The following is a 12614-nucleotide window of genomic DNA, read 5'->3' on the forward strand; positions in this document are numbered from 1 at the left end:
TGTCATGAGCCAGAGACTCTAGTGTTGGCTTTATGAATGTTTTCTCTCGACTTCTCAATCTGATAAAGTGGGAGAGTTGTTCTTGTACTGGTGGAAGAAACGGAGGCTCGGAAGAATGAAGTGGCTTCCGCGAGGTAGGCAGCAGGCAAGTGGTGATTCAAGGTTGAATTCAAGGTTGGGAGTGTGCTCCAGACCTGGGGACATTTAATCCCTTTGCCGTAGCACGTGAAGCCCTTGGCTAGGGACGGGCATGCGGGGAGCACCGGGGAGGACCAGCTGCTGCTACCTCTGTTCTCAGGGTTGGAATTGTCTTCATGAGTATTTCCCCGGTCCTCTGGCGTCCCAGACCACTTACCTTCTGCCCCCAAGGTCCTCACGGGAACGCGTTGTCTGTGTCATTCTCCATGGCATCTGCCATTGAAGATTTCTCTGTCAGCCGTGTCTGCCCCCCACTTACACCCAGCTCAGAGCTCAGCCCTCCAGAGGCCTCAGTTCGGGGCTGGGTCTCCGTGCACCTTCACCGGTAACTAAGTTACAGGCTTTGATTCCTCCCAACGGCCCCGGTGCACTTAACGCTACTGTGTGTGACTTTCCAGGCACCAGTGACTTTCAAGGACGTGGTTGTGACCTTCACCCAGGAGGAGTGGGAGTTACTGGACCTGCCACAGAGGACACTGTACTGGAGGGTGATGAGGGAGACCTGTGGGCTCCTGCTCTCGCTGGGTAAGGCTTCTCCTCACCTCCACGCGGGGGCCTGCAGCCCCCTGGGTTCCTTCCTCTCTCCTGAGGCCCGGCTGGTGGAGAAGGGCTCCGAGTGGCTCGCCGTCCTCCCCACAGGCCCCGCCGTGTGCTGGGCCCACCTCCTCCTGCCCACTCTCCTTTTGTCTCCACCAGGAATCACTAGGCAGGAAACCTAGTTCCCCTGGCAGATGGAAGTGAGGTGCCTGGCAGAACCTGGGATTGGGGTGCCCCGAGAATGGGTTCAGGACGTGGGAGGAAGCACGGTTATTCCACGGCCCCGGGGCTCTCGTCCTGGCTTCTCTCTGTGGGTCCGCACACACCACTGTCTTTTCACAGCAGCTTTTGGTGGGAGTGGACACCTCATTCTTCTTCTGTGAGCCCCTTGGATTTCTCATCTCCATTCTTGTCTGTGTGTTCGTGTCCTGCCTTCTCTGCATAGGTGTTTGTGTTTGTGTAGCGGGAAGCAACCCCTGGAGCCCACGCTCCCCTCACCCTCTCAGCCCAGTGCCCCCCCCACACAGGCTCCACCTGGGGCACCTGTTAGAGATTCCTGCCAGAGGTTGCTGACTGGCCCGGCTGTCTGAGTCAGGTGACCCCACAGCATGTTAGCATGGTCGTGGGCTGATTCTCCAAGAAGCAGGGAGAGTGAGGCAGGGCCCCAGTGGATGTTTGCCCTCAGTGTCGCCTGCCCGTTTATAAACAACACAAACTCAGTGAAAAAGCTGCTTCGGCCTAGGCCATCCTTTGCTGGTGTGGGCCATACTGTGCTGGGGTGGCAGATAGTTTTAGACGACACAGATGCACACCCTGAGAAAGCCATTTCCCTCTTGATTCTCATCAGGAAGATGTCTCAGTTCATGCTGAGTTATTAATGCTGACTCGTTCATGCCTGTCACGACTGTTGCCAGTGTCCATTTTCATCAGAGGCAATAGTCTCCAGCTCGTAGCCCCGAGCAGGCTGCTGAGCTCGCTGGGACCTGTTATCGTTATTTTGATTTCTTTATTGTGTTTTGATTGTAACCTTTCATTCATGGCAAGGAAGGTTTTCCATTTTCTGGAGTAATGTGAGATCCCCTTTGAAGACATTGATTTACAAGAAATGAAAAGTGGTTTGCTTTTGAGAGAAGCCATTAGTAATGAGTTGTCATGGCCAATGTCCCCTGAGCACTGACACGTGTCTGGCCTTTTCTGGGCACTTGCCCTGCTCCATTCATTGAATTCTCACAACATCCCTGGGAGGTGAGATGTTTCCCCAGAGCTGCCTGACTTTGAACCCAGTTTTCTCCCCGCTGGGGACCTCTTGCCCAAAGGCAATCATCAGATTTTGGAGCCAACAATTTATTGTGATTAGTTTAATACACTTACGTGTTATTCAGTGATCTTGTCATATTCCTAATATTATTTTAGTGCACAGGCATGGGTGTGCAACATGTGTGAAATACACAGTATGAAGTATCCAGCCCAGTGCATGTTTTACTCATTTACCTACTGGTGTGACTTCCACTGCGTCAACCTTTGCAGTGTTCCCAGTCCCCAGCAGGCTCCCCTGCCCCACCGTGTAAGGAAAAGACCACCATTGCAGGGAGCTTGTCAGGAAGCCAAAATGTTAAAACTTAAGCTTAATGTAAAAGATGGCCCTTAATGGTCAAATGCCATCCTGTTCCCCCTGTGGTAAAGGCCCTTTCCTTTGTGAAATGACACCGAGAGGAGACGCTGGTTGATGTCGGTGTAAATGTCCTCATTCACCCAGGTCACTGTGTGAGTTTCCTTACATTCCTGCAACGTGCCAGTCTGGGAATCACCGGGTCAGCACCTCCCACCGTCCCTGGCTCCCGACAGTTAAAACCTCCCTCTCACATCCCCCCTCCCACTTGAACAGCCCACTTTCTCCCAGCTGCTGGCCCCACGTAAGGCCCAGGAGCCATTTTGTCCCCAGTGCAGTGCTCAGCAGGCTGGGCTTTGGACCTAGGTGGCCTGGGGTCAAATCCCAGGTTGGCTTCCTGTGGACTGTGGCAAGTTACTGAGGCTGACCCCCTGTTCTCCCTTTTCCTCCCCCTGCAGTCATCTCTCCTGACTAAGCGACCGGCTTAAGTCACCTGTCTTTCTCAGATGGCCAATGATGGGGGTACCATTTGCAGGTTGACGGAGACTAGGACTTCCGTCACTCCCTGGACACCAGAATCACCCAGGGAGCTTGGAAAACTCCTGACGCCCAGGCCTCACCCCAGAGTTCTGGTTTGAACTGACCTGTGGTGAGAACCAGGCCTCCCCTGTAGAGATACAGGTAGGGTGAGACCTACAGACTCAGAGCCATTAGAACACAGCTGCTCAGAAATTCCATGGAAGCTTCTTGTTGGGCCCTCCTTGGGGGCATCAGTTTTAGTGAACAGCCCTGCCATTTGAGTTGAAAAGGCCAGAAAACAACTCCTCAGCACCTGTTTCCATCAGACCCCTCATGCAGCCATCCTCAGGTCCTGCCCCTTTTACACTGCCCTTATCTCCTGAGTCTGTCCCCACCACCCCCTCCCTGAGCTCCAGCCTTGGCACCCTGGTCCGCCTGTCTTGTCCTCTCTCATCTGCACGCTGCTAACGCACCTGTGGTCTCCCCCGTCTGCTTGTGCCTCTGCCCAGCTGTCCTCTGCACCAGCTCTCCCAGCCGCCCACCTGATTCTAAGCCTTCACCACGCCCTCAGCCACTGAGGCTCAGCCCACGGCCAGACTCATGTCAGAAATAAAGACTTTACTTCTTCTTGCTTCTCGACCCTTTCAGACTCATCTGCATCTGATTGCTGCCTCAAGCCTCTGTTCTCACCGCTCCCCACCAGGAAGAGGTCTCACCCCCAGCTATGACCAGCTCCTGCGCCAGGGACTGGGTCACACCCTCTCCTGCCTTCTTGGGAGCTCCTTCTTTAGCTCTAGAATTGACTGATTGGTGTGACTATGTGTACAACAAACTTTTTAGAGGAGATGTTGCATTCTAGGGAGAAATGTCTACACTGAACTTCCATATATCCCATTCTCCCTCCCTCCTTCCCTCCCTCCCTCCCTCCTTCCTCCCTCCCTCCCTTCCCCCCTTCCTTTCTTTCTCTGAAGTATAATTTATACATATTGATGTGCATGAATCTTAAGGATTTAACTTGATGAGTTTTTGCACATGAATAAATCCAAGTAACCATTCAGGTGAAGATACAGACCTTAGGAGGTGCCTTGTAAGCCCTACTAGTCCTACTAGTCTATGTCACCTCCTACAAAGGTAACCGCCGATACCTGAACACCATCAGTGAGTTTCACTTCTTGAATGGATATAAATGGAGCCTCACAGTATGTTTTCTGCCTCTCTTGTGTTTATCATCAGTATGTCTGTGAGATTCATTCGTATGGATGCAAATGTTTGGAGATTGACATTTTCATACTATGTAATATCCCATTGTAGTTATATAGTGCAGTCTATCCATTCTCCTGTTGATGGACATCTGGGCTGTTTCTTTTGGGGTGGGGATGTTATGAACATCACTGCTGTGAGAGGTTCTGTTAGGCATATACCCAGGACTGGACTGGATTGGACATGGGATAGGTGTATATTCAGCTCTAAGAGAAATTATGAAACAATTTTCAGCATGATTGATCATCCCACACACCACCAGCCCCGTTTGTGCGTTCCTGTTGCCCCACATTCTCGTCAGTGCTTGGTGTCCTCTCATTACTCTTTGTAATGGGATGCACTTTAGAGGGGACTCCCAGGACCATAGCACTGAAATCGATGTGCTTCTCTCTGATCCCCATTCCTCCAGCACAGAGATCACCATTTTCCGGAATTCACACTTACTATTCATTACTTGTTCTGTAGGAAGTTATGTCATTACAAGATCCGTTTCCTTGTGGATGTAGGGGATTCAGATTTTCTCTTTACTCTTATCTCAGTTTTGGTATGTTGTGTCTTTCAGTAATTCTGTGTCATCTGAATGTTTGAGCCAGTACTTTTAAAATCATTTTATCATACCTGTGTGTGTGTATGTGTGTATACATACCTGGACAATATATTGTGTAGGCCTTTCGTTAAACTTTATCAGAAGGGTATTCTAGGGCACCTGGATGGTTCAGTCGGTTAAGCATCCAACCCTTGATTTTGTGATCAGGTTATGATCTCACAGTTCTGAGATTGAGCCTGACTTGAACTGGGCATTCAGCCTAAGACTCTCTCCCCCTCTCTCTGCCCCTCCCTTGCTTGTGTGCTTGTGTGCTCTCTCTCTCTCTCTCTCAAAAGAAAATGAAAGGGTACTCTGTAGTCATCTGGGACTGGCTTTTTTATTCAGTATTATGTTATTGTCTACAATATGTATTTATATATTATATGTTACATATATATTTATATGTTACATATTACATGTCATATATAGCTGTAGTTCACTCATGTTTTTTGCCTGGGAAATAACCTCTTGCATGAATATTCCACAAAGTATTTGTTCTTTTAGACATTTACTTTTTCCCAGCTCTTCCCTCTTGCACACGATGCTGCCATGAAAATGTTTATGCATGTGTCCTTGTGCAGATGTGTGTGAGTTTCTCATGATAATGTTCCTGGGAGTGGAATTTTGGGTGACTAGGGATTTGGCACGTTAAGGTGGCACCCAGTTGTTTCCTGAAGTGGTTATAGTAATTTTGACTTTCGCCAGCAGTATCTGAGAGATTCCATGGATCTACATCCTCTCCAGTATTTGCTATTACCAGCCTCTTTAGTTTTTGTCAGTCAAATGAGTACAAAAAATATCTCAGTGTAGTTTTGTTTTGCAGCCCTTCATTACTAAGAAAGTGGAGTGACACTCCCCATTTGTTTAGTGGCCATGTGTATCTTTTATTAATGTCAGTTCATGATTTTTTTTCTGATTTTTCTGTGAAGATGGTTGCTCTTCCCTTTTTGATTTGTCAGATATTTTTTGTATATTCCTGATACTAATCTTTGACCCATACTGTGGGCTGCAGTTGTATTCTGTTAGAGTTTAGCTTTTAAAAAATATTCTTTAAAGTATCTTTTGATTAAAATAAATTCATATTTTGTTTACTCTGGTCAATTTCTTTCTTTTTTTTTTTTTTGTGATTACTGCTTTTCATGTCTCGCTAGGAAATATCCCTACACGAAGGTCAAAAACATACTCGTTTTCTTTTGCTTGCTAATCTGGAACTAATGATGTGTGTGATGTGTGGTAGAAATGGAATAACTTTTTTCTGCATGTGGGAAACCAGTTTTCTAGCCCCACTTGTTGTCTGTCACTGTTACCAGTGACCTGCTGTGTCATCTCTGCGGTGTGTGAAAGCTGTGTCTGTTCATGAGGCTGTTACTTCCTGTTGCCAGTTTTTCTTAGGCCTGTAATTTCATCATAACCCCAGGACTGGGAGGGCAAGCCCCATCGCCTTATTTTTGTTTCAGTGATATTCTTGGCCCTTAACTCTTCCATGGAAATTCTAGAATCACCTTGTTGAGTTTCATGCCAAATCATGTTATCTGGAATTGTAATAAACTTAAAGATAGATTTGAGGAGAATTTACAACTTTGTTATTAATTTCTCCATTTGTATAGATCTCTTTAATATCTTGAAATGTTTCAGATTTCTCTACTAGCTTTCTTCCATTGTTTAGTCCCCGCACTGTTCCTCACACACAGAAGATTTAATGTGTTCCTCACCTTGAACCCTGTGGGCACTGTCCTGGGAGTGGCGATGGCTGCCCTTACTCTCAGCCCTCCAGACTCTGGAATCGGCACCCTGTTTGTGGCACCGTCCGCATCTCTGCCATCCTCGTGCCCTGCAGCTCCCTAGGCATCAGGACTCTCTCTCGACTTGGCACCTTGTGCACTCTGCCTCCTTTTGGGCGCAGTGCCTTCTTACCTTCTATATGTGCTGGCTCCTGCTTCTTCACGACTCAGATCTCAAGACACCTCCCAAATTCTCTCTCTCTCATTTGGACTGTGTTAGATGTCCCCTTCCTTCCCTGCATTCCTGGTAACAACACGTGACGTCCTTTCTTAGAACAAACACAGCCTGTGGTGTCTTCGTTTCTCTCTCCTCTGGACAGAGAGAAAGGGATTCCACTCTGGACCCTGCCCCAAATTCTCCTCAAGGTTGTCCCTCTAAGGGTGTCAAGAATCCAGGGACCAGCAAAAAACAAAAACAAACCACACAACAACAACAACAAACCTGAGCTTCAGAGATGCGAACAGTTATCAGTGGCACTGTTTTCCCGCTGGCTTGGTGATCGTGTTTCTTTATGTTGGCATTGCTAACGGGCCTCTTTTGTGTATTGGATTCTCTTCAGGTGATGAAGCAAAAACCAGGACCACGGAGCCTTCTGCTTCTCAGTCAGCCGTGTTTGAGGGATGCTTATCCCACAGGTTACCGACTCAGGAAGACTCCGGTGTTTCCATGCTGGGAGAGGCCAGGGAACAAGAAGAACCATCCAAAAAACAGGGAGGGCCCGTGAAGACAGGGATAGTCCCGTTCAAGGAGACTGTCCCTGGAGAGATGAACCCTGAGTGCGGTCATTGGGGAACAGGTGAAAATCTGTGTACAAAGGACTTACAGGAGCAAGTCTCTGCAGGAGATGCTCTCCATGAGTACGAATCACGTGGATCAAGGAAAGACCCCTCGATTCATGGAGGGAAGAACTCGTACAAGTGCAAGGAATGCGGAAAAGGGTTTAAGAAGAATCGCTTCCTTCTCCAGCATCAGCGGATTCACACTAAAGTAAAACACTATACATGCAAAAAGTGCGGGAAGGCCTTTCTCAGGAAGGCAGAGCTCACTGGACACTACGGCGTTCACACAGAGAAGAAGCTCTATGAGTGCATCAGGTGTGAGAAGGCCTTCAGCCGCAGGTCACACCTCACAGAGCACCAGCGGGTTCACACTGGGGAGAAGCCCTTTGTGTGCATCGAGTGCAGGAGGACCTTCAGCCGCAGGTCACACCTCACAGAGCACCGGCGGATTCACAGCGGAGAGAAGCCGTATATGTGCAGCGAATGCGGAAAGGCCTTTGCCCGCCACTCTGATTTTATTCGGCATAACAGAACCCACACTGGAGAAAAGCCCTTTGAGTGCAAAGAGTGTGGGAAGGCCTTTTGTAACAGCTTTTCTGTAACTCGACACATGAGGTGTCATTCTCAGGAGAAGCTCTATGAGTGTGGCGAGTGCGGAAAGACCTACGGCTACCGCTCGACCCTCGCTACTCATCAAAAGATCCACAGTGGAGTAAAATCCTATAAGTGTAAGAGATGTGGGAAGGCCTTTTACCGGAAGACGGGCCTCAGTCAACATCAGAGAACTCACACTGAGTTCCGAAAGAGACCTTTTTAAAGTGACGACGGTGGCGGATCGTTTGACCGGGAGAGCGTTACTTGGAATCTGAGAGTTTGTACCCGAGGCTTCCCTGCGTACGTGTCCTCCTTCGTGTGCACGGCTCCTGCTGGGGCTACGACATTACCTTTACCTGTGGCTGAGCCCTGGCACTTCAGAGACTGGAGGCCAGGCTCCCAAACACGACTTGGTTCTTAGGAGAGGGACCTTCTTCCCACACCTGAGAGTGCTTTGCTGTCACGTGGCCTGCAAAGAGGCCTGGGCCTGTCTGTCCCAAAGCACAAGTGATGTGCTTTGCAGTGGACAGAGGGCCCTCTCCCCTCATTGTCCACATCTCCCCCTGGAACTTTATGTGTTCACAGGGGCCTGCTGTGCAATGGGCAGGAGTCACGAGAACCCTATCCTTCACTCCCATTACCCTGCACGGTGCCTGGTGTCGTGGAGATACATGGGTGACTTGAGACGTGGGCCTTGCTGTCTAGAAGGGAGACACGCGTGATAACACAGAGGTGTAGAGGTGTAGTTTGGCCACTCTGATGCTGTGGCAGCAATGTGCCTGTGGTCCCCATGTGGCAATGAAGATCAAGGTCAAAACTTCGGCAAGGAGGGCAGATGTCCTTTGGGAAGAGTGGTCCAGTGGTGAAGGTTTTGGACCCTCGGGATACTGGAATTTGAGCACTTCCGAGCTGTGCCCATCGCCATCTGGGTGACCTTGGTTATGTCATCTCCCCACACGCCTCTTGTTACAAAAGTGGGGAGATCCATGTTAAACTGTGAAGCATGGGCAGAGGAGCAGACGGTATACAAAGGTGAGATCACGCATACCCATGAGGAATGGAGGAGCCCCAGCCATGTTCGAAGATGAGGAAGAACGTTCTGGTAAAGGGAACAGCATGTGCCAAGACCCTGAGGCAGGGGAGAGCTGGCCTTGTTAGTGGAAGCAGCTGAAGGCCAGTGTGTCCGGAGGAAATGAGTGGTGGACGGTGAGATGGAAGAACAGGGGCGGATGCGGTGTTGGCAGGCTGAGGAAGGGATTCACCACGGCAGTGGCATGTTCTTGCTTCTGAGTTCCCCCTTGGCTGCTGTGTAGAGAGCGAACTGAAGAAGGGAGAATTGATGTGGGAGAGAGACGAGGCCACCGTGTAACCCAGGAGTTCGTTGGCATTGCCTGACCCAGGATGGTGGCATTGGAATTGGTGGGGAGAGGATGACTCAGGATGTGTTAGGCAGAGTGCACAGGACATGTGCATAATTGGGATGATGAACGAGCCCCGAGGAATGACTTTCCCTCCTTGATCCTCAAGAGGAAGCCCTCTGCATCCATGGAATGTGACATGGGGCCTGTCCTCGTGTTCTGGTCTTCAGTCAGCACCTAGTGTGTTGAGTGAGCAGGTGAAGCTGAAGACTCCCTTTCTCAGACAAAACTGGCAGGACTCCTTGTCCCCGTGATGGTCACATGAGCAGTGAATTTACCATGACCTTTTTTCTCTGATGGAGAGGGGCCCTAGGTACATAGATTTGCACAGGAAGCCGTGCAGGGCAGTGATGACGCCTGCCTCTCCATGGGCACCATTCTCAGCTGTGCTTCTTACCAGTGGCCAGGACTCAGGGCCATTCAGGAATTTGGGGGGTTCTCAGTTTCCTCCTCTGTAAATGGTGATCTAATAAGCCTCAGCCTCGATATCTGTGAAACAAGAGTGTTGACTGATGCACTTCACCGGGTGGTTGTTCAGATTAAAGGATAGTGTTGTGAAGTACCTGGTGTCAGCTTTGCGGGTATTCTTAAATGTTCACGTTTGTTAAAATTGTTTTCACTAAAGTGTTACCCCTTTGTGCCACCCTATTCTTTTCTCATCGGGAGATGTGCTGACGGGATTTGCTGGTAAAAATATACTTCAGGTCCCGAGAACATCTCAGCTGATTTTAGGCCTTAAGAAACTTGTTCATAGATTCTGGTGAACCTCGGCATGAGGTCTTGGTTCCCCACCAACCACATCCAGGACATTGTTCGCCCTCTGGTTTCTTTTCTTGGTGGAGATGGGGTGGCTGAGGATGCCACAGAATGTTAGTTTTGCTTTAATGGAAATTCAAAACTTGCACTTGAAATTTATGGGTGAAAATTAAGTACCTTGTGAAGGGAGGTTTGAACCATCTAAAAGTACTGACTAATGGGGCACCCGGCCGGCTCAGTTGGAAGAGCATGCAAATATTGATCCTGGGGTCCTGAGTTCAAGCCCCACATTGGGTGTAGAGATCACTTAAATAAATAAAGTTTTAAAAAAATTTTAAAAAGACTACTAATTTAATTTATTTCATGATTCGTGTAATATTTGATATATTTGGGATTAATATATCCTCTTATTTTATGGCTTTGTCTCCCTTGTTCTTTTTCTGATCCTTTAAAAAAACAACTATTACTCAGAATCCAGATTTTTTTTAAAATTCTAGTTTAAAAAGCATATTGTTTGTTATTGTTTAAGCTAAAATTTACAAACACAACAGTAGATGACAGAATTATAAATACTTTTCTGTCTTCCCAGGCAATATAAGGGACTTAGAAGATGAGCTAGCATGTTCTATCTCCGTATATGTGTTGAGATTATGCATGTTAACTCTATCAGTCTAACTCCACAAGGAAATGTTATTCTTGTTTAAGGCAAGTAACGAGCCAGATGCATATGCGTTCCCCTCTTGGGTCCTCATTCCTTCTGTAATTGCAAGTGTTTCATCTGAGATTACTTTCCAACATTCTTAAACATAACCTTTAGAATTTCATTTTATGTGTGTTAATCTTCCATTAAATTCTTCATTTTTGGCTTGAAATACTATTATTTTGTATTCTTTAGTGACAGTTTTACCATATATAGAAATCTAGGTTGGCATGTGTTTTTTTTTTTGCTTCAGCACATCCTTGAAGAGGTCCTTCCACTTTGTTCTAGAATCATAATTATACTGGGAGTGATTGGCAACAAGTATACTTTGTGTATGGTCTTTTAAAAACATGTTTGTTTTTGAGACGGAGAGAGAGCGGGAGAGGGGCAGAGAGGGAGACAGAGAACCCAAAGTAGGCTTAGCACTGTCAGCGTAGAGCCTGACCTGGGGCTCAAACTCATGAACCATGAGACCATGACCTGACCAGAAGTGGAACACTTAACCGACTGAACCATCCAGGCACCCCTACTTTGGGTATGGTTTTAAGAATAGAACTATTAGGGGCCTTGGAATATAGGCAGAGATTATATCTTCGTTGTGTTTTCTCTTTTGTGCTCCTCCACAGGGATAGTTTCTCCAGCCTCAGTGATTTCAGTTTGCACACCGCTCCCCCCCTCCAGTATTTAGCGCTCTCTTGAGAGCTGAGGTTCAGGCATGGACTGAGGGTACAATGGGGCCCTGACAGGTGCATTTTTAATACAGGCCCGTGTGATACTAATGCTGCTGGTTTGGGAGCCACTGGATTAGAGCACCACTTAATGTTAGTACACAATGATGCTGCAAGCAAGTTATCTTTTTATCACCTAATTTAAAACTTGTTCATTATTTTTTATATAGTATTGTTAACCATAGTCACCGTGCTGCATATTTCATCCCCAGGACTTATTGTATGGTTTTTTAATTATATTTTTTTCCTGGAAGGCGGCTGAGGAGGCTTGCCTAAGGCCACATAAGTAGAAGTCTCTTGTCACAGCTATCCCAGGATGGGGCTTCACCCAAGGTGGCCACAGAAATCTGGGCCTGGTCCCTGTATTTGGAGCCATAGAGCATTATTTCCCAGCATCCCTTGTGGGGCTGTTTGCCAACTTCGTGGAGAATGGGAACCGCCCATCCTAAGCTGGCGATGTGCAGGACGGAAATTATTACCCAGTAGGCTGTGCCTTGTGTGTGGGCAGTAAGGACCCCTCCAATAACAACACAGGAGAATGGCATTTCCTGTGGAAGTGGGGGTGACACTTCTGATGATGTCGTAGAGGCTGTGGCCGGTCTTTCCACGAAGGCTGGCGGAGGGAGGAAGGAAGGGGAGGAGAATGGGACCCATCTCTGTGTCGTTGGGCGAGCCGTGACCCTCACCTGGCCGCGCCTCTCCTGGGCCTGCACCGGTCCTCCTTCCTCCAGGTGCCTGGAGGCGACACCCTGGGCCTTGTGTGTCCTCCCGTTTCTGGGGCCCAATAAGATGAAGTACGGTTTCCAGGAACAAGAACTGGCAAGAACAGAGGTTTGGATGTGGTACTAAACTAGGAATGTTTCGCGACATCAGATCCATGCTGTGCCTGCAGCAACAGGAGAGCAGACAGACGGGAATCAGCAGTGGAATGGCCCGTGAGGAGCTGGATCTCTATTCTGAGGGTGATGGGAGCCGTGGAAGGGTTTAGAGCCGTGGAAGGAGGTCCTCTGACTCAAGTCTTTACAGGCTCCTCACGTCTGCACACAGGAAAAGCAACTGTGCGGGTGCGGGTTGTTTCCCTAATGTTAATCCAGCCTAGTTTTCTTCTGACAAAACCCAGTGACTCATATATACCTTTTTTCGTCTTA

The 12614-nt window shown here is 48.2% G+C and overlaps 1 protein-coding gene across 1 annotated transcript; it reads left to right on the plus strand.

Moving 5' to 3' along the window:
• The first annotated feature begins 553 nt into the window (after positions 1–553).
• On the plus strand, positions 554–11121 carry LOC125915874 (zinc finger protein 543-like). The gene is made up of 2 exons (XM_049621928.1): positions 554–723; positions 7051–11121. The coding sequence occupies exons 1-2, from the start codon at positions 690–692 to the stop codon at positions 8085–8087; spliced, it is 1071 nt and encodes a 356-aa protein (XP_049477885.1). The 5' UTR covers positions 554–689; the 3' UTR covers positions 8088–11121.
• Positions 11122–12614: the final 1493 nt, after the last annotated feature.

This window comes from Panthera uncia, assembly GCF_023721935.1.
Source record: "Panthera uncia isolate 11264 chromosome E2 unlocalized genomic scaffold, Puncia_PCG_1.0 HiC_scaffold_19, whole genome shotgun sequence".
NCBI classification, from domain to species: domain Eukaryota; kingdom Metazoa; phylum Chordata; class Mammalia; order Carnivora; family Felidae; genus Panthera; species Panthera uncia.